Source organism: Orbicella faveolata, unplaced genomic scaffold (assembly GCF_042242905.1).
Source record: "Orbicella faveolata isolate gen_17 unplaced genomic scaffold, um_ofav_v1 contig_15, whole genome shotgun sequence".
NCBI classification, from domain to species: Eukaryota; Metazoa; Cnidaria; class Anthozoa; order Scleractinia; family Merulinidae; genus Orbicella; species Orbicella faveolata.
In genome coordinates, this window is record NW_028301542.1 from 2,214,773 (window position 1) to 2,240,554 (window position 25,782).

Here is a 25,782-nt window from a genome sequence, read left to right on the forward strand (position 1 = left end):
TTCTAAATGGTGAAATGTGAGTGGTCTACATGAGGAAATGTTGACCACTCATTGAACAAATCCTGTTGCATGATTGAACAGTCAATTTTGACCACAATTAGAGCAACAAAACAGAATAAGCAAACAGCTATTGTATTGGATCATTATTAATCTTACCTGGAATCACATTAATTCCACAGTCGACAACCACTGCACCCTCCTTAATCCAGTCCCCCTAAAAATTAGAAAATCATCACAATCTAGCCATTTGGGTTTAAAGTCCAGTCATTCGAGTTTTGGGTCAAAGAAACTAGGAACTAATCTACTTAACTTTGATTTGTTGCTATTGTTTGTTGTTATTGCTACAGTGTGTCCATGTATTTGAGAAATAAATAATTGTTTCCTTGAGAAATTCTTGAAACTGGAAACTCAAACCTCTACTGCCGAAAGCATGAAGGATCAAGGATTAAGGATATTCAAGTAGGAACAAGGAATGCTTGTCAACATTTGACCAGTACTGTATCTAGAAAACACTTAACATTTGCAAGAGTTGTAAGTGCTAAGAACACAGTTTGCACACTATCATACCTTTACAAAATCAGCTCTTCCAATTCCAACAACAACAATATCACCCCTTCTCACCTACAAACCAGAAAAAACAATCTCCATTTTCAAAGCCCCAAACAATTTAATTCTCTCAGCAATGAAATTCAAAATGTCTCTAGCATTGTTGTGTTCACCTCTAAACTTAAGTCATCTTTCTTGGTATACGTATATTTTATTGTGCTTTTTCCCTTTTTTCCCTTCCTTTGCTTTTGCACATTCGCACGTTTAGTTTTACTTAAGGCCTAAATTATGATCATTTTGTTCTTGTTAAGACTTAAGACAATTTCCACAGAACATTCAAGCAATAATAGCAAAAATAAAGTTACCAAAAACATCTCATAGCATGCTGATGTTTTGAATAAAGTTAAGAAGAACTTATCAAGACTTAAGCTCTCAAGCTGACCCTGCGAGAGAAAATTGAACTTGAAGTTATCCATATTTCAGTTAAAACGGACGTTTTGCATTAGTTGAAAACACGATAACACATGCATTAAACATTCCTACATGTACAAGGTTTGACATGAGCTTCTATGAGAATGCTTGAGAGTTTAATTGCAGGGTCAATAACAGATATTAGTTAAAGTGAGATGTTTTAAAATTAATAGTATTTAAACAGTTACCGTGCTGTGAGTAGATTTTTAGTAAATAATTTTTGCACTTACTGCTCGAACTTTGAGCAGAATTCACCTTAAGTATTTTAAGAAGTCCTTTACATAGGCCTTATTGGCTTCCCAGGGCTTCCTTGCTTAATATACATTGATATGTTATTATTTTATAAATGGCAAAATAAAACAAGAAACAAGAAACAAGAATACAAGAAACAAGACTGCACTTCCTGATCCCTCAACTTAGCTGCTCTCTGTTTTTTGAAATTGTTATAATCCAGTAATCATTCAATATCATTACTTTTGGTTAAAGAAACACAATTTCTGGGAAATGAATGGCAAAATTGCATCCCACTAAGGGCACTTGTGGTGGAATACTATGACCATCCGTAAAGTTTGAATAGATTTTAAAGGTAATGTTCTTTCCTAGTTTTCAGTAAAGCAGGTAAGGGAGCCCACTCAAACCACAAGTTAAAGAAATTCAGATGTTTCAACTTTTTTTCTTGTGTAACACCATGTTGGTTTAGTTTTGCACTACATCAATATTATTTAAATTTATTCTGGCTTTACAGCCTTTTTTCCATTCCACCAACATACCACATCTGGCAAGTCTTTTGTCTTTGAGTGACATGTGGTCACTGTAGCATGGTGCCATTTGAGAAGATCTGCCATGGGTGAACCCTGCAAGATTGTGCATTTCCCAAACATGGCGTTAATATTATACAACGTCATAAATCACTGTAGAATGGTGAATTTAAAATATTATTCCATAAGTATAAGTCTTTTTAAACTAAGGCTGTGTCCACACTGGGTGCCTTTGGGTATCCAGGCATCCTGTAGATAGCCACTTTCTAAAGAAAATTGTTTTATTTTTCATATTTTATGTTGCCTTATAAATTGCTTATTTGAACAGGCCCTACAACACATTTTGGATGGCCACTTTTCAAATTCTGGCTAAAAGCTGGCTGAGCACTGGTGCCTGGGTACTGACAAAAAATAATGTTATGTTCAGACACTGGGTACTCTATGTACCCAAATACTGTTTAGCGCCCGAGTTCAAGGTGGAGGCCTTGTGCCCTGACAAGGGCTCTGTGCCTGAATTCTGGTGTGAGTACTTGGAAAAAATTAATGGTCTGTTCACATAAGTGCTTTGCCAGAATCATATTCAGGCACCCTGCTAGTGTGAACATAGCCTAAAACTCTGGTCAAATAGCTTTGAAACAAAGTAGCAAACTCTATGACCTTGGAAACCAAGAAATGCCATGTTCTGTCCCATTGAACATGTAGTCATGAAGTAACAAAATTAATATGAAGGCGAGTCAAGACATCAGAGCTGAAAGCTTACATTTTCTACTGCAAATCACGACTAGCTTAATTGTGCTTGGACAAGGATCAATTTTTCCATGACTTCCATGAATCCTAAGGCTTGGATTTTGAAATCTTGAAATTTCAATTTACTTTGTTGGGTTTCTGGACATAATTATCACACACTGTCAGGTGTATCAACGATCATGTACAAGGGTTGACTTACCACTATTTTGCTTCTTCCCAGAACTATGGCTTCTTTTCCAACAATCTCCATACCTGTTGGACAAGTTTGAATCAGAATACTACACATCTAAAAACACCCTGACCTGGCTAAATACTAGATTTGATAACCAATGCACTCTAACTCTGAATAATGTGAACTGTAGAGCCTCTGATGGTTCTAAAGCTGTTAACTGTTTCATAGGACAAACCTCTGTGCCTGTGACAATAGCATCACTACTTGGCACTGTTACATGTAATGAAACCTACATGAACAAGCAGCAATGATATGACAACAGATGTACATGCATATTCACTTACAAGGGACTATCATATATTTGAACTACAAGAGAGATACTGTAACAACCCACTTTAAAGCCCCCCAGTTATAAGCCCCATGGATATAAGCTCAGCTATTTGCTAACAAAGATATTGCTCTGGATATACATGTAAGCTCCCTCGGATATAAGCCCATCTAATGTATCAGGGCATTCCTTTTGCATTTCTTTCCAAAACATCAAAATTTTTATTTGAAAGTTGTAGGCATAAATCAGTGGTTGTGGAGTTAAGAACAATAATTATTACGATACCAAAGAAAGAAACAAATCTTCATGCAATCCACTGTCTATTAACAACACAACTGTTCAACAACAATGTTTTGGAGTACGGTAACAGAGCAAACAGCTTGCTACAATCCAGCAGTTTTCCATGCACACAGATTTTTTGTGGCCTCCCTACAATGAATTCTGAGCTTTCGTATTCCTTTCCTCACTTGCGCTTTGTGTTTCTTGCTCCCATAAATGTAATACACACATGGTAATTCAATTCCACCTCCAATAACCCAACTGCCCTCTGGTGCCTTCCTTGCTTCCCTGGTAATTTCACCCATCATGCTTGTCTGTATCCCATCTTTTAAGAACAGACAAAAAACTTGTGCTAACGTATTGGGGACCTGACGAATAATGTTATGTGTAGGCTTTTTTAATTCATTTCTCAGATATGTTTTTTCTCGCCATCGTTCCAAAACATTTTTTTACCCCGCTTATTTTACGGTATGATGTAAGAGATCGTCAGAGTTAACTAAACATGTATGTGGTTATGAAAAAAGACAAACAGGCTTGACAGGAAATAGGACCTACCAGCTCCATGTGATTCACATTCTCTAATATCATATTATAATAAAGACATTTTCAACAGGGCTTTGGTCTTTATTTTCTATGGGCGCTTACTTGTAATTTGTGATGTTTAATAAAAGCTTCATTACAGCTCCCCAATTCTTTCTTCTTTGAGTTTTTATTAGGAGAAACAGGGAATAAAATAACTGTACAGCCGTTAAATATGGGTAAATACCTGATTTCTTGATCAACTCCAGGCATCCTCGGGGAGTGCAAGGGACAATGCAGTCATCCAACTCTCCTCTTGATAGCTTCCCTGCATTTACATCATGTAACCTAAAAAAAAACAAGAAAGCAAAAACCATTTTCAAAGCAAAGAGCTATACACAATTCAACAAGTCGTAAATTAACCAGGAGAGCAAAACACTATTTCACAAGCAACAAAACACACCACAACATTTCTCATTCATACGTGGAAGACTAGAGAGACTCCAAAACTAACATAACAGTTGCTGATGGGCGGCAGGGCAAGTACAATATACATGTAGCTGGACATTTAATTGATCAGCATGCACAATACATATGTGTATGATCCTCAATATGATACCATGAAGTAATGGAAGTACAGGAACCATCAGACCTTTTACTGAGCCTCTAGTAGAGCAATAATGGTTGTTGTCATGGCTTCTAATTCTGTTTAACAAAATCCAATACTAGCATGTACAGTGCAGATGAAACCTTACCCATCAACATCCTTCTCTGGTGCAACAGCATTTGTGCAAATTGCAGGATCGATTGGCTCCACAGAATCAGGGGGGAGCTGTACAATGATGCCATGAATTGTTGAATCTTTGTTCAATTCATCCACAGCTTTGAGAACCTTAGGGTAGAAGTGTAACACTGTGAGTGCACAGAAGTAAGTTGCTCAAAACATCAAGGGTTTAACCTTGAACAAACTCTTTAAGTTATCATGTTGGACTAAAATTGATCAGTATGGGCTTATCAGTGTTACCAGGGTCATTTTCTTGTGTTCTTGGGCAAGAGACTGAACTTTTATGAAGCCTCTTTCCATCCAGAAGTGTATTGAATAATGGATGAAATCAAATTGTTTCACCAAGCTATTGAAAATACTGAGAGAATTATCATTCCAAAGTACTTACTCCAAAGTAATTATGTATCATCCCATCCAGGAAAGTTTTATAAAACTGAATCACTTTCTCATGCTATGTAAACTTGAATTAAGTACAAGCACAATTGGTCACCAAGACTTGTCATCCTCAAAGTCATTAATAATTCATCAAGTTTAAACAAAAGAAGTTAAACTGTGACAGTGTTTGGATATCTGATCTGAATTAGCATGGATGCTTAAGATTTTACTTCCCCATTTTCTCCTAAGAACTCTGCAGTTTTGATTGAGAAGATACATCAACCTTATTATTTGACTGTGTTTTACCACTTTTCCAAATATCTCGAAGTACCCAAAATACTCTCCTCTTCTTGTCACGTCTTCAACTCTCTTCTCATAAAACACATTCTCATATGTTTGATATATAGTGTTACTCAGCATTAAACCTGTTTTAAATCCATATAGTTAAGGCTGCGCACACCAGCTAGTATGGGGTGAATTCAGACAAGTCTGCAACAAGATCAGGGCTTGTCAGGCTATATCTAACAGTACTAGATCTCAAAACATCTTGTCGGGCCCTGTTGGCCAGTGTCCGGTGGACCAAGACAATTTGCTGGAGCTCACACACACCTCAACGAATTAGGAAATGTCATGAGAGTCACGTCAGTGGAATAGGTGCCATCTTGATGTTGGATGACTCAACCCCAAGCCTCAATGCGGCTAGTCGCGACATATTTAAACCCGATTTGACCCTGACAAAAAATCTGTAACCTCTACAGGGTTCCCTAGATATATCCAAAGATAAAAAGTAAATATCATATAAAAAGGGATTTCATTAAGGGCTGGGCAACAGACAAACTGAACGGCTGTGACTGGATGATTTTGCCCACCTGGTTTGGTTATCTAGAGGAAAAGTTTTCTTACAAAAAAGTTCAGTTCAAAACATTTTCCCCACCTCTGAAAAGCAGTTGCCCCCCACCCTCCCTGGTGAAAACGTTAATGAAACCCCTGTATAGTAATGAGTTAAATGCAAAGTTCTGAATATCAGTTCCTACATCTGCTTGAGTAGAGGTCCTTGACAACTTCACATGTCTTGCAAGCATACCAATCTACAAGTACAGAAAACAAATAAAATCCTTTACTCGATCTTCACAATGTTGACACAAAATTTAGCAGAATTGCATGGGTTGTTTGAGCACATATATTTACCAAACTAATGACTGTGTAAGTGACTAGCAGCACATAACTGGTTCTGATCGAGATTTTGTGGACCTAATCTTCTGACCTCTAGTATTTTTCTATGCAAATCTTCAGGAATTGGAGGAATGCTTTAAGAATAGTACTGTGTACTTAAGCCTGTGTTAACAATCAGATTACAGAGGATTTTGATGCTCTTCAATGTTTATAAATTTCATCAACTTCTTAAAGTGAAATGTGGTCCATTTCTTGCCCAGGTTTAACAAGAGAAACAATGTACTTTTCGGCAAACTGGAACTCTCCTAGAAACCACCTAGATTTAAATTTTCTGTGGTTCAGTTTAATTAACCAGAATTGCTATTTGTTTATCTTCAATTAATTCCACTGACCAGTACCTAGTTGACAACTACTTCGCACTTACAAGTATACTTATTTATTTATTGCAACAGTATATTAATATGGTTGGAATAAAATGGTTGTTTCGCACAAAATAAACAATTAATCAAAGAAACATAATGATATAAATTGCATCCACCTCTTCAGCAGCCTTGACTTTTGACTTGATGTAAACAGTTGAATCACTTCTGTCACCAATCTAAAACAAGAAACACATACATGTACATGTAAACATTTGAAGTTAGCAAATCAAAATGTTAATTTACCACAGATCTCTAGTCTTGCATCTGACAAGTCTGGACAAAGTATTCCTGCATACATTTAATACATGTACCATGAATTTCCAAAAGTAGCAATCCCACAGCAACCATCCAGATGTTTATTAGCAGAGTCAAGTGCACTCACCTCAAGGCCACTATATCTGGGGTTCCTACATTGTACAGATTTTTTAGCACACATACAGTTATGTACATGTACGATTAGAATGTCCACTAAAAGTAACAGAAAAAAAAACCTAGCTAGTTCTGTTTTGATTGATGAATCAGCCTTACATAAGAAAAACGAGGGAAGTGCAAAACAAATACTTTATTAGTGTTGCTTATTTTTTTAAAATTGTCCTTACTTGCACAATGGCAAGTCCTGGTTTAAATCCTTCATTTTCTGCTTGCACTGCTGCAACATCCTCCTTTAACTTCTGACGAATCTCACTGTGTACAAAATGACAAGTTTTCTATGTATTATAATCCCTACATACGATCCATCAAAGGTCACAGAGTGGTTTTCTCACTTTGCTTTGGTTCTGCATAACCCCCTCTATACACCTTATTCCAAAATGGGAGCCAGTTTATTATTCTTTTGTTTACATGGTAATTAGCCCTCTTTGCCTCGTCAACATGTACAGAATACAAAAGAATTTTGAAGTGAAAATGAGGCAAAGAGGGCTAATTAACATGCAAACAAAAGAATAATAAATTGGTCGCCATTTTGGAATAAGGAGTATAGATCGTCTTTACTGGAAAGAATTTTGTGTCTGAGATTTGCAGAGGTATTTTTGGGGGAAAGGGGTCTTATTCAAAATTAATTTTTCAATCTGAAATCTAGTCAGGTGCCATTTAGGGAAGGTCTGAATAGCAGAACAATATGGCAAGAGTTTAAAGAAAAACAAGAGCCTAGAGAACAGAAAGGTGGCAAACCTCCAACAAACACTTCAAAGAGAATCTGGAGGGATTTATTCAACTGTCACAGTGATATATGATTGCCAATTATACAAGTAGCTGACAAGAATATCAAGTGTCCCTTACTTATAGCTGTCAGTATTTGTGCCTATTCTCAGAGAAAACCTCATTTCAGACAGCCGGGAAAAGATTATTGTATGAAGTATGGTCGCTTAAGGAAAACTTGTTCGTCAAACACCAACTTAAGTGTTCTATGGATGACAGCTCTTTTTTTACCTCTCAACTCAAAATGTTAATGTAAATCTTAATGACTTAACGACTGGAGAACCTGTCACGTGTTTAACCTGTCAAAACTCACAAATTCCCTGGGACGAAAAAAACTCTTTAACTCCCTAGGGAAACAACAACTTGGACTTTCAAATCGCACATGATAAGGTCATGCTCCTTAAAACCACGGTGCCAGCCGCCATCAAGCACACAGTTTTGGAGTTGGGAGGTACAGGGGCATAGCTACCTGTATGCACGGTATGCACGTGCGTACCTCAAAAAGTCAAAAGTAAAAAAATAAAATAAAAAAGTGAAAAATAACAAAAAAGCACAAGAGTAAAAGCTAGCTGTTTTTACAAAGCACAGTTTGCCTCAATGCATTTAACTGTGCTTGTTTCCTTTGAATGTATATTTTCTAAATAAGGGACTGTTTTTTTCCCGCACCCGACTGTCAGTTTCCAGAGAAGCGTGTTATTCATTGGTCAAACAAATTTTGAATGATATATTTAGAGGAAAGGTAGGAAAATAGCGAGCAGATAACAAGCTGGATAGTAAGGCTGAATGCGTTGTTTTCACCTCAGCCTGTCTTCGCAGTATACTCGATTTCCTCGCCTTACCATGGCCAAAAATCGATCACAAATTATTACCTTGCAGCGATTGTTTTTGAGGTGCTGCAGTCAATGAACCGAAAAAGGCAACAAAAAATTTTACGACTTAGTTGTCATTTCATATACAGTAAAAATGTTGGGCTTACAACATAACCTTGCCTTTAATCAAGTCACCTGAAAAAGATTTGGGACTTGGAGGTCAGGGGTAGGGGGGATTTGGAAAATTGTGTGTACCTCTGGAAAAATCCTGGCTATGCCCCTGAGGTATAACAAACACTTAATGACTGGCTGTGCAGGAACAGTGAGTTTTGTTTCCCCTCAACCTCAATGTCCCTATATGCTTTGCCTTGGGGAACATTGAGGGTCTCTGTTTCCTTAGGGGCCAGTCATTATATTTAAGGCTTAGTGTCTTTAGTCTAGCAATCAATTTTTGAATTCTCTGGTTTAAGGATTTCTGAGAAAAAAGGATGCAAACTGTATAATTTACAAAGAAAATAACATCTCTTCCGTGTAAAAAATATCCAACTATGCAGAAGAAAATTAAAACTTGAAAAAAACAACACAAAACATAAACAGTGTAGGCTTTGCTGTGGGGCCACTTCTCATGATCACGACAAAATGGAACTCAGTTTTCTGACGGGCATCCCCAGGCTGTTCACACACTTCCTTATATGGGCTATATAGGTATGTCTGACCCCAAAGGATAGGGACTTTTAGCCATTTTGGTCAAAAATAAGGTATCGATTTTGGCCATATGGTTTCAAATAGGGTATGGTTTTTGCACTCTAGTCTTGAATTGGGTATATTTTTCTTGGAAGAAGCTGGCTACCTTTTCATCATTATCGATAAGACCATCAACAAAAACCCTTCACAATGTCTTTAACATTGGTCTGAACTAATTATACGGCAAGTCTAAATCAGGGTATTATTTGAGGGTCAGGTCTTGAATAGGGTATCACATTTTTGGTCAGGCCATGGTCATAGGGAAATTCACAGATTTTGGTCTCAAATAGAGGTCCAAATAGATGGCATGTACATGTAGGGTAAGGTGGGAAGCAGGCCGCACACACCCAGGCCCATTTTTTTCTGGGAGTACCCTCCCATGGGGAAGAAGAGTGTCCGAATATAGGTTCGAATTACTTTCATTGACACACGAGTTGAGTAATGTTTTCAAAAGTCATGAGTGTTCACTTATTTCTACAAAATTATTTTTCTGCCCTGGTTTGATTTGAGACCCTTATTTCTACAAAGCTATTTTTCTGTTTTGGTTTAATTTGAAACCCTTATTTCTACAAAATTATTTTTCTGCCATGTTTAAATTTGAGAAAACTTAAAAATACACGTACTTGGAACTTTCCCCATGCTAAACACGTGAGAACGGACGAAACCTTCGTAAACAAGCGCACAATTTATAAATCAAACAGAAAGGCAACAGAATCTCTCTCCGGTGGAATACGGTTAATAGGCTTTTCCCGTGTTACTATAACTCCCATATCTACTGGTAAAACGAAGCAAAATAAAGTTTACCTCGCTACTTCTTTACCGAGAAGCAACTTCGCTTCCGCCATGTTGATCCAGGTACCGCCAAACGTCCCAGAATGCCTTGGGAAGCCCGCGCCCGAAAAAAACTGGAAAATCAGGATCCGTGGACAATGATCGATTTACTTGTTCGTCTCTAATAGGAACTAGTCTATGCTCACAAAAGGAAGTGGAATATTGCTAGACTCGAGATAAGTGTTGTTAAAACAGAATGCGTGGCATTCTTGCATTGTATATTATTAGCGCGAGCTTGTGCAGAGCATTCTGAACCGCTAGGAATAATTCAGTTGCTTGTCTCAGAGCTTTGGACATTTTGACCGCCGTTCCGTTAAGTTTGCGTTCAGTAAAAAAATACCGAGAGTCAAAAAGCATAAAAACAATATCGCTAGACCCAAGAAAAGAGAAAAATTATTATGTCTGAATTACTCGTTTTCAACGCATAATTTTCCTTTTAAGCTTAACGTGAGTTGATCAGCTGGCCCCCGAGTCAAATGTTCGAGTCACGTGGTATATGGATCATTTACTTGTACAGCCAACTCTCTCGTATTAAAACGGATACCCCTCGGGAATTGGACAAAGTCTCCATTAGTAGAGCTGTCCGCTTACGGGAATTATTCTCATAAGCGGACAGGCAGGATTCAGATTAGCGGGTTTTAATCACATGTTTAATTGCGTCGCCAAAAATAACAACTGAAGCTTTTTATTGCAAATTAAAGACAATTTTCCATGCCAGGAGTCAATTATTATACCTGGGATGTCCGCGTACTCTTACGTAAGGGCGTCCTCTTACGGGAAGGTGTAAATATAGAGCCTGACCGGGAGGTAAAAAAGGGAATTGAAAAAGTGTCTGTAAGTATGGCTGTCCGCTTACGAGAGTGTCCGTAAAGCGAAGAATTCACTGAATATACCACGTAAGTAAATAGTACTTTTTACGCGTTGTTATTGGTTAACTCGGAGGTGACTAGCAAAGTACTATTCACCTCCACTTCAGTGAATAAATGTTAACTAATTAATCAATCGCAAGTCAGCGCTCAGGACTGGTCAACGATACAACAGCCATTGACGTCACATGTCACTCATTTGATTTCACATAAAACTTTCTTGTTGTTCTCGTCAGATTCGCGTGGCTGTCATGGTTCCTGTGACGCTGTTCTCTTGTCGTTCCCAGTTTTCCCGTGACTTTCTGTCTTCTCTGGTTTTTGTGGTTTTGTTAGTTCTTGTTTACCTTAGCTTGTGGCTCACGTGAAAAGCAGAAAACCACGGGAACTCGCTCAATAGAAACCTCGAGCTCATAATCTAATTGTTAAATATCGCTTACAGTTCAGCTCTAAAAATTTTTCATTGCAATGTAAACTAACTTATTGTTCCAGTAAACTAAATCTAGCTAGCTACAAACGAAAATACTTAAAAACTGAAAATACATTAACCTGCAATCAAAGTCAAATCTCACTTACACGAATACGCTAGGGAAGACATTAATTGTGCCAGACTATATGTCAGGGCGGTTTTCAATTGAGTTTCGTAAAACCAAAACCAAAGTTATCACCTTAGCCAGTCACAAAGGACGAACTTCATCCAACGGGCCAATCAAATTTCAAAGAAAATACATTTAGCTGAGGCAAAGCGCGGGGAAACGAGCGCCAGCGAGACACGATTGGTTTTGATTTTATTTCTGATTGGATGAGAAAATGGCGCGACTTTTTTGAGTCAAACCCTTGATGTAGTTCTGTAAACTGTAGTGCTGGTTGATCTTTGTATCACTGTACTGTACTATAGTCCGATCTTTGTTGTTATTTCCAGGCTTTTTTAATAACACAAGGAGGGGTCTAAAAGTAGAGTGTAAAGTCTGCCAGACTCAGCGCTAACTCATGACGGTTCAAAGCTTTTGTACCGTCCTCTAGGGGGAACGTGCCTTAGTTGTATTGAAACTGATAGGTCTTCAGAAAGCCACTAAACAGAACAAAGGGAGAAATTAAACCAAGGCTCATGTTATGCTCATTTATAAGGTATCCATGCATTAATAAACATACTGTTTGTTAGTTTCTCCGTTTTCATTATCTGCATAGCACGCGCTTGAAGAATAATATGGCACGGGATTGAGCGGTGTTCAGAGGAAGAAATGAAGTTCCTCAACCCTCCTAACGCAGGTGTTCTTTCCTTTTCCTCGCGTGTTGTAACCCGCGCGCGCGTTCTCGATTTTGGGCGTCGCTTCCGGTTATTTACTCGAGTCCATGGGCCGAAAGTGAAATCAATGTTTGAAAGATTTATCAGCGAAGTTGTAAAAGAAAAAATATCTTAAACAAGTAAAGAGGAAACATTGCTCTCGTTCTGCTCTTACAGGTAAACAAAACAATTCGCTTTCTAAGAAACACTAATAAGTGGAGGAATATTACAGCTTCATTTAACTTACACTTTATTTCAGTTTCTCCCATCGTGACAGTAAATGAATATTTTACGATTATTTCATATCAAAAGTTATTGATTACCGTTCTTCATTGCTAACGGCTCTTTCTACAAAACGTTTCATGGTTAAAGCAGCTAACTTTACAGTTCCAATAAACTAAAGCTATAAATACAAATTTTAAAAACATATATATTGACAGTCAGCTATGTACTGAAAAATATGTAGTACAATGAACATCGCTTCAATTAACTTACTGAGTTACTATTTGCCTTGAAGTTTGTATTTTCCTTATACTCAATAACAGTATTTGTTAGCTACAGTGCTACAGTTAAACCCCGCTTTACGGATGACTGCTTTATACGGACACCTTGAGGTTACGGAAAGTGATTTTACTTCCTAGCTCCAACATTTTCTCTTAGCTTGACCAGGTTAAGACAGACACCTGGATTATATCAACACTTAATGTGATCCTGATGGTGTCTGAGAAAACGGGGTTCGACTGTCAGTATCTGCAGGTTAATAACCTGCTAATCCCTAAAACAGACTTGCTATAAAAACATCATCAAGATAATTAGATGTCAAAGAGTATAGCATTTTCTTCTTTAAATCACAAAAAACGCGAATCCTCTAAAGAGCCTTCTCTCCTATAGTGGAGGTTCTTATTACAACAATTAATCCATAAAGTGGTTTTATAACTTTCTTATTTTGTTAGTCACTCTATTATATAATATAACCACTGGTAAAGCAAACAAACAAACGGTTTCTTTTCCTCCAAAATAATTCATACAATACAACTCAAGAGATGTAGTAGTTATTCATCCCATCCGTCTCCAAGAGACACAAATTTGTTTTTGTCACTCACCCACCCGTCCCCCTACCCCCCAAAACAATTATTTAACAGTTCAACCGATACAGGACCAAACCACAAGCAATTACGTGAATACTGCATCTCTAACGTTTTGTCACACAAAAGAATTCCACAAATTAAACAAACTGAAAACTAAAATGAATTTCAAATAAAATAATCCAATAATTACCGGTTTTCTTTTTGTTTGTAAAGGACAGTGTTCACTCAAGTATCTGAATGCGATTGTTATGCCATTCAGACACAGCAATCCGGCCATTACTTAGAACTGCTACAGACGATGGGAAATTTAATTCTCCTAAATTACTGCCCTTTGTTCCAAACTTGCCAACAAACTTTCCATTTAGTTGAAATACTTGTATTCTATTATTATCTGAATCACAGACCAACAGGTGTCCTGACTTGTTTACTGACAAACAACGGGGATACTTAAACTTCCCATCCCCTCCACCCTGCTTTCCAAACTTGTACTGAAAGTTGCCATTACAGTTGAAAACCTTTACGCAATTTGCTCCGTTGTCTGACACAATGAGATATCTATCACACTGAACACAGTGGATAGGATCAGAAAAAGAACCCTGCCCACCAATTTTCATTGAAAACTTACCATTAGGAGAAAAGATCTTAATCAGTTTGTTACCTGTATCAGCAACAATGATATTTCCATCACTGTCTACAGATAAACCCCAAGGATTAGAAAGCTGACTATCAAGGATTCCCTTCCCACCAAACATATCCACGTACTCACCCTCGCCACTGAAAATCTGGATCCTATGGTTACCGTTGTCTGCTACGAAAATATTTCCATTTTTATGAAAAGTTATTCCCCTAGGAAACTTAAATTCGCCCAGATTCTTACCTTCCCGACCAAAAGATCTTAAACATTTTCCTTCGCTATTAAAGACTTGAACTCTGTGGTTCTCACAATCAGTTACAGCTATCTCGTCCCTGGCATTCACTGCCACCCCCCAGGGATTGTTAAACATTCCAACAGACGAACCTTGTTTCCCAAAAGAAAAAGCAGCTCTTAACTGAAATAATTTCATCTCAATAGAAAAAGGACTATCAAGAATGTGTTCGCCGTTTACCTTTACTGTCACTTTGTATTTGCCTTGATCTTTGGGTGAATAGCTGATTTTGTAGTTTCCATCCTTATTGTCATTTATTCGCACTTCCATCGCACATTCTCGTCCTTCTTCGTCCCTGATCTCTACCGTTACACGATCATGTTTACTGTAACACTGTCCTTCCTCTGCGTTTTTTGTGGTAAGAACAAACTGTGCTTCAACTCCAACAGTTCCTTCTTGAATGCCCTTGCCCTCAGCTACAGACTGACTTGCGTTAGTTTCGTTCAGTATTCCCAGTGTTCCAATTTCTTCGGTGTTGACAATCTTCAACATCCTTTGATTTTTCACGAAAACCAATATCGGAAGACCTTTTGGGTCACGCGCATTTGGCTTAGTAGTTTGATCAACTCCCTCCAAGATTGTTTCTAATGATTTTTTCACTTGAACGACTTCAGCGTTTGTACTTCGTGTCAAAACTTTATCAGCTTTATCCAACGATGATTTGATCACCTCTATTTGGTTCTCGATCTTTTGGGTTGTTAGACTTTCAAGCGATTTCTTTGTTTGGTCTTCCACCGCTGCAAAAATAGTTTGCTTCTTCGCTTCAATATTGGCAATTAAATTGTCAACAGTCCTCTGAACGTCCCTCTTCACCTCTTCGCCTCGTTGTATGATCTTCACGCAGTCTTCGTCAAGTTTACTAACAGCGTCTATCTTTGCTTGTAAATTACGCTTCTGTGTTTCAATCATTGATTTCATTTCAATCTTGCGTCTTTCAGCTTCGTCTTCTATGTGCTCCAAAGCATGACCAGGATGATCCATCAAAACACAAGATTGGCAAACCGCCGTTCCACAGTTCTTACAAAAGTACTTTAGCTCTTCTTTCTCGTGCCGTTGCTTTGCACAGAACACAGGTCGCTTGAGCACATCCTCATAGTCCTTGTCTTGAAAGTCTTTCAGCGCCAGAACACGGTGATCTTTATTGCTTCGCATGATGTTGTGTGCAGTGACGCACTCTTGACAGTGAAATATGCAACACTGGAAACAGTATGAAGTCTCGAAGCTTTTCTTCTTGCAGTTCCCACATCTTACTTGGCTACTCCTGTACTCTTTGATTACCAGCACATCAATCAAGCCATTCAGATAAAAACTGGTTGGAAGATCTTTCAGATCCCCACTTTCAGGTACTCTGCTAACGGCTCGACAATTTGGGCATCTAATGGTGTCGCAGCAATGACTCGTCCTATGCCATTGTTTCAAGCAGTGCAGACAGAAACTGTGTAAGCATGGCAGATGTTTTGGATCGGTAAATATGTCGGAACACACCGAGCAAGACACTTCTTCACGGAGATTATGGAGCAACGTTTTGATATCCATGTCGTGTCCAGAAACAAGCGGGTAAAGCAAGGTTTTCGCGGAACTCAACTCGAAACAATGACTTCTTGTGACTTTCTTTTTTAGGTCTTCTTGGAATCGTGGCTGTTTATTATGACAATCTTTTCCCTTGTTCAAACCAATCATGGAACGTTGTTTTAAGAGCCTTTGTCATTTTGCCTGATACTGATTCCTAAGAATGTGACACATGTGGCTGGTTGATCAGATGTCACTAAAACATTGATCAGAACGAAACATTAGTGCTTTGGAGTTTGTATTTCAATTCCTTCCTGTCTGAATAGATGTCCTTTGTTTTTCTCACGCGCAAAAGATGGACAGCTCATTTTGTTGGGGTGCGTTGGTCAGGAGGAACTGAACTTACAATCTCTACGGACTCGCGAAGACTCACGATTATCTGCGAGTCGCGCGTCCCTCGTGAGCTAGTTCGCGCGCCACGCGTCGATCTTTCTTACTTACTTACTTACTTACTTACTTACTTACTTAATCCTCTTCGTGTTTTGAAACACATAAGGCCTCGGCCAAAGTACGCCATTGTCTTCTGTCGGGTGCTCGTCGTTCCAGGTGACCCCATGTCCAGCTGTTCTCCTTCATCTCTTTCTCCACTGTCCTCCCCCATGTTTCTTTCGGTCTGTCTCTCTTTCTACGGCCATCAGGAGTCCACCTAAGGGCAACTCGTGGTAATGCTGCTGGTGGCATGCGCAGCACATGACCAATCCATTTCAATCTCTTTCGCCGGACTTGTTGTTTGATTGGTTCTGTTCCTGTTCTTCTGCGCAACTCATAGTTTGAGATTGTCTGGGGCAAGTATATACGGAGAATCGTACGAAGGCTCTTGTTCTGGAAGACTTCTAGCTTGTGGCTGATGGTTTTGGTCATCTTCCAGGATTCTGCGCCATGCAGTAGAATGCTTAAGACATTGCTTTTGAAAAATCGGATCTTTGTGTTCTGGCTGATGTTCTTGGATCTCCAAGTGCCTCGAAGCGAGGCAAAGGCCTGGCTTGCCTTTGAAATCCGGACTAGGATCTCTTCTTCTCCATCTCCGCTGGTGGACACCTTAGATCCCAGGTAGGTAAAGTGATCAACCTCTTCTACCACTTCCCCATTCACCATGATGGATTCATTGGTCCTGCCACTCATCCTCAAATGCCTTGTCTTCTTAATGTTGATCTTCAGGCCTAATTTCCCTGCTTTAGTTGCCGAGGCATTGGTCTTTGCCTCCATGTCCTGGTGTCGATGGGCGAGCAACGCAATATCATCTGCATAATCAAGGTCTTTTAAGGTTTTTCTGCATAATCAAGGTCAATGTCCATCTAATCCTTCTCCTTCGACCACTAGTCACTTGTTTCAAAACCCAGTCGATCCCCAAGAATAATAGAAAGGGGGAGAAAATACACCCTTGTTTCACACCCGTGGTCACGCTGAAGGCGTCTGTAAGCGCTGCGTTGCAAATAACCTGGGACTTGAAGTCACTGCAAAGCATCTTGATGACATTTACCAGCTTTGATAGAATCCCGTAGTGCCTTAATATCTTCCATAGGGAATCTCGGTAAATGCCGTCAAACGCCTCTTCAAAGTAAATAAAGTTGGCATACAGGGGAGCATTCCATTCTTTCCTCTGCTCTAGAATTTGCCTTAGGGTGAAAATGTGGTCAGAGCACGAGCGTCCAGGGCGGAAACCTGCCTGTTCCTGCCTGATGTACTCATCCAGTGTTTCAGCCAGTCTTGTATGGATGATCTTGCTGAAGACCTTGCTGGTAATGGGGAGCAGAGTGATGCCTCTTCAGTTGTTGCAGTCACCCAAATCACCCTTTTTGGGTAATTTGACAAAGAGTCCGGTCTTCCACGCTTCAGGAATCGTCTCGCTCTCCCATATCTCTCTGAATATGCACGTCAAAAGGCGTGGTGTTTCAGTTTCTTCAACCTTGAGCATTTCTGCAGTCACTCCATCTGCTCCACCTGCCTTCCCGCTCTTCATCACTTTGATGACAGCTTTCACCTCTTCCATGGTAGGTGGATCTATGCAGATATCCAAGTCCTCTACTGCCGGTGGAATCTCAGCTACCTGTTCAGGTTCTGGCCTATTTAGAATGCTTTCAAAATGTTCCCTCCAGCATGCCAGCTTTTCTGCTTCTTTCGAAAGAACATTACCATCTGTGTCTTTTACAGGGACATCGTTGTTTTTAAAACCATTATTTAACATTTTGTTAATTCTATATAGGGTCTTTAGATCTTGCCTACCAGCAGCCTCTTCTGCCTCAACCGCGAGTCTCTCTACAAGTTTTCTCTTGTCTAGTTTGGTAAATTTTTGTTTTTTGACTTTGCCTGGGTATATCCAGTCTAATCTGGGTACATCCAGCCGATCCCAAGCCCGGGTAAAAGAGGAGGGTTGGGCATGGGGTGTCGATGTTTCACGACAGGAAAAATGCTTCTTGGCAGTCTGTTATGATCAAAAGTACTTATGTCACTATGGACTGTAATTTTTATATGGCAAAGGCATCTTATCCATCTTCTAAAATCTTTCCGTTTCATCTGCGCCTGTGATAAAAGCCTAATTTCTCCTTACCATTTTATGGTAAATGTAAGAAGACACGTTATGGAAATACTAGACCCAATCATCACAGTTCAAAAGGTTTGACCAAAACCCAAATTCTCTCAAAATTATTTAAAGAAATACTGCGGCTCAGTCAGGAGAAATTTGATATCAATCGTTTTCTTTGGACGGTGAAAATCAGTGGCAAGTTTGAATTAAGAGCTGTTGTGGTTTGTAACAGCTGACCTCACTGAAATAGTGAGCTATTTTTAGCTTTCTAAGTGTGCACTTGAAGACCCTCAGACGTCAACGCTGTCATTTTCGTTTTAAGTGTACTGACAATAAAGTTAGAGTTTAACCCAGATTGATCTCCTCTTGGACTTTAATTTAAATTTTCCGACGAGCATCCCCGACCTTTTCGTATGGGCCTCCCCTCTACCCCTCCCCCGTAACTCGGGGCTCGGTAACCATCAGTGCCTCATGGTTATATACATGTGGCGTGTAGTTATTCTATTGGTGGAATGAAAGGTGTTTTTTGGTCTGACAAGGATCTTGTGTATCGGTCAACTAATCAACAGTAAAGAACTTTTCAGTTAAAGATTGAGAAAGAAACAAATTAAATGTTTTCAATGGAATGTTTCTCATTTCCTCCTTCTAGCAATTATCTAGATACGTTCAACCTTTTTTTTTTCAGTCTTGTGGCTATGAGGAGAAGACAAATACTTTCCCAGGATATTTAGCGAGAAAGTAAACTTATTTCGCGAAAAACTCCCAAGCAGTCAAACGATCCGGTCAGCTTTAATAATCCTTCATTCCAAGGCTTTACAAACGAGCGCGCTGTATATCATACACACAACTTAGGGGCGTCCCAACAATACCATACTAGAGCAGGGACACTAGCGCCGTCATACGTCACTGTTGAAGCGATTCTATTCTTTGGCGGGAAAACAAGGGAAATGTTTACTTGTATGCATTCTGATTGAAACACTGAAGAGAAGACAGAGAAGCCGAAAGCTGAGGAACGCACTTTACATCTACATCTCTACTTAGTTAATTTGGTAAAATGCTTGAGATATCACACCAGCTTTAAAAATCTAAATAAAAATAATACACTGGGATATTAAAAAAATAAAAAAAATAAAAATAAAAAAATCTAAATAAAAATAATATAATAAAATATCCAAAATATTAAAAAAATCCAAATAAAACTAATACAATCGAATATTAAAAACTCACTTTGATTTAAAACTATCTACGGACAATGCATTCCGGGAAAATATCCTCAGGAAGAAAGTTCTATTCATTGATTGTTCGTGGCAAGAAAGAAAACTTAAAAATATCTTTCTTTGCTCTAGAAACTACAAACTTAAACTGAAGCGTGACTCCCAGGGGTTCTTCTTTCATTTCTTGGTTTTAAGTTGGCTTCTACTGAAAAATCCGTCAGATTGCTCTTTCGTTTGGACAAGTATCATACGCTTCCTCGGTGCTTGCTTGTTGTATCTAGCCTTTCCCTAAATGGCTCTTCGGCGTTAACTTCCTGTGGGACAGTATCGTGACAACGAAAAGCATTGTAGCATTGCTTCCAAAAACAAACCTTGGCGAGGCACAATACCGAGGTACAGAGAAAGAAACATAAAACGCTTTAAGAACGGCGCCAGTTTATCTAACCTATTGCCATTGATTTCCTTTCGCGAGTCCAGTTCTCCACGCAATGAATTTAGCGCTACCAGAAAAAAAGAAACCCTGCAGAATATGAAACTGGTGCTCGCTCGCCTTGCCGACCCGCCAAGAGTAGCGTGCAAGAGATTTGTAGGGAGGGGAAGGTTAACGTAACTGCTTTGAAGTGTTTCTTCTGTATCTCAACACAGTCAAAGAGGTAAAGTTATTGTTCGACCACGGTTCGTGTTAACAGGTAGCGGAAACGTAGTGATGTATCAAATGACCACGTAACTTATCATATATTTCGTTTTCATAGCTCCAAAGCAAACTCAAGTTTTTTCAATTTATAACGTAGTCACAAAAGAACAGAGTTAAATACGATAAAACCTTATTAAACAAGCTTATTCGGCCCATTGTACTGGAGAATTTATGAACCTCTCTTTACGATCTCTAGCAATTTCTTTTTTCACATAAGAAACTAAAAAGTAAACTCAAAGCAAAGAGCAACTTTCTTGAACTCACACTTTGTTTATTTACATTTTCAAAGAAAAAGATGATTTTACAATTATTTCATATCAAGCTATTTACTGCTGTTAATCACTGCAAACAGCTCTTTCTACAAAACCTTTCATCATTAAAGCAGTTAACTTTAAAGTTCCAATAAACTAAAGCTAAAAATACAAACTTTAAAAACATATATTTTAACCTACAGATACAGTCGAACCCCGTTTTCTCAAACACCGTCAGAAGCACACTAAGTGTTGCTATAATCCAGGTGTCTGTCTTAAGCTGGTCAAGCTAACAGAAAATCTTGGAGCTGGGAACTAAAATCAATTTCCATAAGGCTCAAGGTGTCCGTATAAAGCGGTCATTCGTAAAGTGGGGTTTAACTGTAGCACTGCAGCTAACAAATACTGCTATTGAGTATAAGGAAAATACAAACGTCAAGGCAATTAGTAACTCGGTAAGTTCATTGAAGCAATGTTCTTTGTACTACATATTTTCCAGTACATACCTGACTGTCAATAACCTGCTAATCCCTAAAACAAACTTGCTATAAAAACATCATAACGACAATTAAATGTCAAAGAGTATAGTAATAATTTGAGAAACAAAATGTTTCTTCTTTAAATTAAGAAAAGGCAAATCCCCTAAACAGCCTTTTCTCCTATAGTGGAGGTTCTTATTACAACAATTAATCCATAAAGTGGTTTTATAACTTTCTTATTTTGCTAGTCACTCTATTATATAATATAACCACTGGTAAAGTAAACAAAAAAAAAAAACGTTTTTTCTTGTCCTTCAAAATAATTCATACAATACAACTTAAGAGATGTACGTATTATTCCCATCCAACTGCAAGCCACACAAATTTGTTTTTGTCACCCACCCACCCGTCCCACCTAACCCCAAAACAATTATAGAACAGTTCAACCGATACAGAGCCACACCACAAGCAATTGGGTGGACACTGCATTTCTAACGTTTTATCACAGAAAATAATTCCACATATTAAACAAACTGAAAACTAAAATAAATTTTGAATTTTGAATTTTGAATTAATGTCCTAGAGTTTCTCTTTTTCATAAAGTACAGTGCTCACTCCAGTATCTGGATGCGATAGTTACCCGAGTCGCTCACAACAATTCGGCCATTACTGAGAACTGCTACAGACCGTGGGCCATTGAATTCTCCTAAATTACTGCCCTTTGTTCCAAACTTGCCAACAAACTTTCCACTGAGTTCAAATACTTGTATTCTATGATTACCTGAATCACAGACCATCAGGTGTCCTGACTTGTTCACTGACAAACAATGGGGAAAATTAAACTCGCCGTCCCCTCCACCCTCCTTTCCAAACTTGTACTGAAAGTCTCCATTACAATTAAAAACCTTTATACAGTGCTCATTCCAGTCTGACACTATGAGATATCTATCACACTGAACACAGTGGATAGGATAAAAAAAAGAGCCCCGTCCACCTATCTTCATTAGAAACTTGCCATCAGGAGAAAAGATCTTAATCATGTTGTTACCTGCATCAGCAACAATGATGTTTCCATTACTGTCTACAGATAAACCACAAGGATTAGAGAGCTGACTATCAAGGCTTCCTTGCCCACCAAACATACCCACGTACTCACCCTCCCCACTGAAAATCTGGATCCTATGGTTATGCTGGTCTGCTACGAAAATATTTCCATTTGTATGAAACGTTATTCCCACAGGATACTTAAATTCGCCCGCTTTGTTACCTTCCCGACCAAACGATCTTAAGTATTTTCCATCACTCTTGAAGATTTGAACTCTGTGGTTCCCAAAATCAGTTACAGCTATCTCGTCCCTGGCATTCACTGCCACCCCAAAGGGATACTTAAACATTCCGACAGACGAACCTTCTTTTCCAAAAGAAAAAGCAGGTTTTAACTGAAATAATTTCACATCAATGGAAAAAGGACTATCAAGAACATGTCCTCCGTTTACCTTTACTGTCACTTTGTATTTGCCTTGATCTTTGGGTGAATAGCTGATTTTGTAGCTTCCATCCTTATTGTCATTTATTCGCACTTCCGTCGCACATTCTCGTCCTTCTTCGTCGCTGATCTCTACCGTTACACGATCATGTTTATTGTAACACTGCTCTCCCTCTGCGTTTCTAGTGGTCAGAACAAACTGTGCTTCAACTTCAACAGTTCCTTCTTCGAGTCCTTTGCCCTCAGCGACAGATTGACTAGCCTCAGTTTGCTGCAGTATTTTCAGTGTTCCAATTTCTTCGGTGTTGACAGTCTTCAACATCTTTAGATTTGGCACGAAAACTAAAATCGGAAGATCTTTCAGGTCACGCTCAGTTGGCTTAGTAGTTTGATCAACTCCCTCCAAGATTGTTTGTAATGACTTTTTTACTTGAACGACTTCAGCGTTTGCACTTCGTGTCAAAACTTTATCAGCTTTATCCAACGTTGATTTGATCACCTCTATTTGATTCTCGATCTCGGTCTTCTGGGTTGTTAGACTTTCGAGTGATTTCTTTGTTTGGTCTTCCACCGCTGCAAAAATAGTCTGTTTCTTCGCTTCAATATTGGCAATTAAATCGTCAACAGTCCTCTGAACGTCCCTCTTTACCTCTTCGCCTCGTTGTATGATCTTCGCGTAGTCTTCATCAAGTTTACTAACAGCAGTCAGCTTTGCTTGCAAATTACGCTTCTGTGTTTCAATCATTGATTTCATTTCAATCTTTTGTCTTTCAGCTTCGTCTTCTATGTGCTCCAAAGAATGACCAGGATGATCCATCAAAACACAAGATTGGCAAACGGCCATTTCACAGTTCTTACAAAAGTACTTTAGCTCTTCTTTCTCGTGCCGTTGCTTTGTACAGAACACAGGTCGCTTTAGCACATCCTCATAGTCCTTGTCTTCAAAGTCTTTCAGCGCCAGAACACGATGATCTTTATTGCTTCGCATGATGTTGTGTGCAGTGACGCACTCTTGACAGTGAAATATGCAACACTGGAAACAATAAGAAGTGGCAGAGCTTTTCTTCTCGCAGTTCCCACATCTTACTTGAGTACTTCTACACTCTTTGATTGCCAGCACATCAATCAAGCCATTCAGATAAAAACTGGTTGGAAGATCTTTCAGATCGCCACTTTCAGGTACTCTGCTAACGGCTTGACAATTCGGGCATCTGATGGTGTCGCGGCCATGACTCGTCCTATGCCATTGTTTCAAGCAGTGCAGACAGAAACTGTGTAAACATGGCAGATGTTTTGGATCGGTAAATATGTCGGAACACACCGAGCAAGACACTTCTTCACGGAGATTATGGAGCAACGTTTTGATATCCATGTCGTGTTCAGCAACAAGCGAGTAAAGCAAGGTTTTCGCGGAACTCAACCCGAAACAATGAAGTCTTGTGACTTTCTTTTTTTAGCTCTTCTTGGAATCGTGGCTGTTTATTATGCTAATCTTTTCGCTTGTTCAAGCCAATCATGGAACGTTGCTTTAAAGAGCCTTTGTCATTTTGTCTTGGATACTGATTCCTAAGAATGTGACCCCGAGGTACATCGTTTAAGCTCGTTGATCAGATGTCACTAAAACATTGATCAGAACAAAAGAGAAATTCTTTGGAGTCTGTATTTCAATTCCTTTCTATGGAACGCCAGAACTGTCTTATGATACTTTTTTTTATTACATTGGGTGGTTATGTCATTATATTGAGTAGTTATGTTATTATATTCGGTGATTAACTCATTATACTCGGTGCTTATTCCATTATACTCGGTGCTTATGTCTTTATATGCGGTGCTGTCTTCATTATATTCGGTGCTTATTCCATTATATTCGGTGCTTCCCTCGTTATATTCGGTGCTTTCTTCGTTATATTCGGTGCTTTTTTCCTTATATTCGGTGCTGTCTTTATTATATTCGGTGCTTATTCCATTATATTCGGTGCTTACTTCATTATATTCGGTGCCTACTTCATTATATTCGGTGCTTACTTCATTATATTCGGTGCTTACTTCATTATATTCGGTGCTTACTTCATTATATTCGGTGCTTACTTCATTATATTCGGTGCTTACTTCATTATATTCGGTGCTTACTTCATTATATTCGGTGCTTACTTCATTATATTCGGTGCTTATTTCATTATATTCGGTGCTTTCTTCGATATGATCGTCACCAGTCTTCGCAAGGGGTCGTACAATTTGGAGGTAGTCTAGGGAAAGCCGGGAAAAACGGGTGTCACGAAAACTCAGACCCCGAAACAGACCCCGAAAACTCAGACCCCTCGAAATTAAAAACTCAATTGTTATCACCCGAATTGCTCTATGGCCACAATGGGGCGAGATGTTTATCTTCTCCGGTTTATGTTGTCGCGTCGATCGAACGTGAAACACAAATATTTAACTTCTCACGTTTATCGCTGTCGCGTCGGTCAAACAGTGAAGAACTAACAAGGTTTAGAACAGCAGCCGACACTGCTTTTCAAAACAGACCTTTTTTATGCAATCGTATGCAGCAAAAAAATGTGTTGTTCTCTGAAACATACTCGTTTGATCGCAATCTGCTTTTTGACTTTATGTGCGTTGCGTGACTGTCGGCACGTAAAAAGTCAACACGTAAAAAGCACGTGAAGGTCGAACCGATTGAACCGCCATGTCTGGTCTCGAAATGTGAGTGAACGAAAATTGAAATGAAGAATACAAAAGCAAAAACCGACACAACTTCTGGTTCTTTCCGTTGTGGCAAAAACTGTGCTACTTGTCCCTACATTTCTCACGGACTTACTACATACTTCTACCGGGGAAACGCGCGCCATAAAATCCAACCTGACCTGTGACACTAAAAACCTCATCTACATGATTCAATGTAACCGCCGTAATTTACAATACATAGGAGAGACGAAACGACAATTAAAAGACCGAGTTAATGAACACCGCCGTACCATAGATAACCCTAACAACAAATCTAAACCTACTACAGCCGCCGAACATTTCCTGTCCTCTCCTAACCACACTGCTAACGACATGCAATTAATCCCCATCGAAAAAATCGTTTCTAACCGAGACTCTATCCGTACGGCCAGGGAAGCTTTTTTAATTCAAAAAGGCAGAACAATTGATCCTAATGGTCTGAACATCCGCGAAGAAACATATTAATTGTTTCCATTTGTTTTCTTTTATTATGTTCTTTTATCATGTTATTTTATTTTACCGTA

The 25,782-nt window shown here is 38.9% G+C and overlaps 4 protein-coding genes across 5 annotated transcripts in view; all 4 read right to left on the bottom strand.

Annotated features, from left to right (window-relative positions):
- LOC110069079 (C-1-tetrahydrofolate synthase, cytoplasmic-like) overlaps window positions 1-10,233 on the bottom strand; it is a 33,999-nt gene extending 23,766 nt beyond the window's left edge. Inside the window, exons 1-10 of the mRNA XM_089287880.1 lie at window positions 10,129-10,233; window positions 7,174-7,258; window positions 6,691-6,750; window positions 6,014-6,067; window positions 4,576-4,712; window positions 4,068-4,168; window positions 2,722-2,774; window positions 1,788-1,871; window positions 568-621; window positions 157-214 (exon numbers count right to left, since the gene is read on the bottom strand). Coding sequence (XP_089144006.1) covers window positions 157-214; window positions 568-621; window positions 1,788-1,871; window positions 2,722-2,774; window positions 4,068-4,168; window positions 4,576-4,712; window positions 6,014-6,067; window positions 6,691-6,750; window positions 7,174-7,258; window positions 10,129-10,169 — 727 coding nt within the window. The 5' untranslated portion in view covers window positions 10,170-10,233. The remainder of the gene's footprint in view (window positions 1-156; window positions 215-567; window positions 622-1,787; window positions 1,872-2,721; window positions 2,775-4,067; window positions 4,169-4,575; window positions 4,713-6,013; window positions 6,068-6,690; window positions 6,751-7,173; window positions 7,259-10,128) is intronic.
- Window positions 10,234-12,536: 2,303 nt separating this feature from the next.
- On the bottom strand, window positions 12,537-16,668 carry LOC149113094 (E3 ubiquitin-protein ligase TRIM45-like). Of its 2 annotated transcripts, none has more exons than XM_089287879.1 (2): window positions 16,352-16,668; window positions 12,537-16,082 (listed from the first exon to the last, which is right to left on the bottom strand). In XM_089287879.1, exon 2 carries the CDS (start codon window positions 15,995-15,997, stop codon window positions 13,613-13,615), a length of 2,385 nt encoding a protein of 794 aa, XP_089144005.1. In that variant the 5' UTR covers window positions 15,998-16,082; window positions 16,352-16,668; the 3' UTR covers window positions 12,537-13,612. The 2 variants fall into 2 exon arrangements, with proteins under 2 accessions (XP_089144005.1, XP_089144004.1); XM_089287878.1 differs by having other exon boundaries at window positions 16,348-16,668.
- Window positions 16,669-17,651: 983 nt separating this feature from the next.
- On the bottom strand, window positions 17,652-18,071 carry LOC149113095 (uncharacterized). Its single transcript, XM_089288487.1, has one exon. It carries the CDS (start codon window positions 18,069-18,071, stop codon window positions 17,652-17,654), a length of 420 nt encoding a protein of 139 aa, XP_089144613.1.
- Window positions 18,072-20,568: 2,497 nt separating this feature from the next.
- Window positions 20,569-24,209, bottom strand: LOC149113096 (E3 ubiquitin-protein ligase TRIM45-like). The gene has a single exon (XM_089287882.1). The coding sequence runs from the start codon at window positions 23,904-23,906 to the stop codon at window positions 21,660-21,662; it is 2,247 nt and encodes a 748-aa protein (XP_089144008.1). The 5' UTR covers window positions 23,907-24,209; the 3' UTR covers window positions 20,569-21,659.
- Window positions 24,210-25,782: the final 1,573 nt, after the last annotated feature.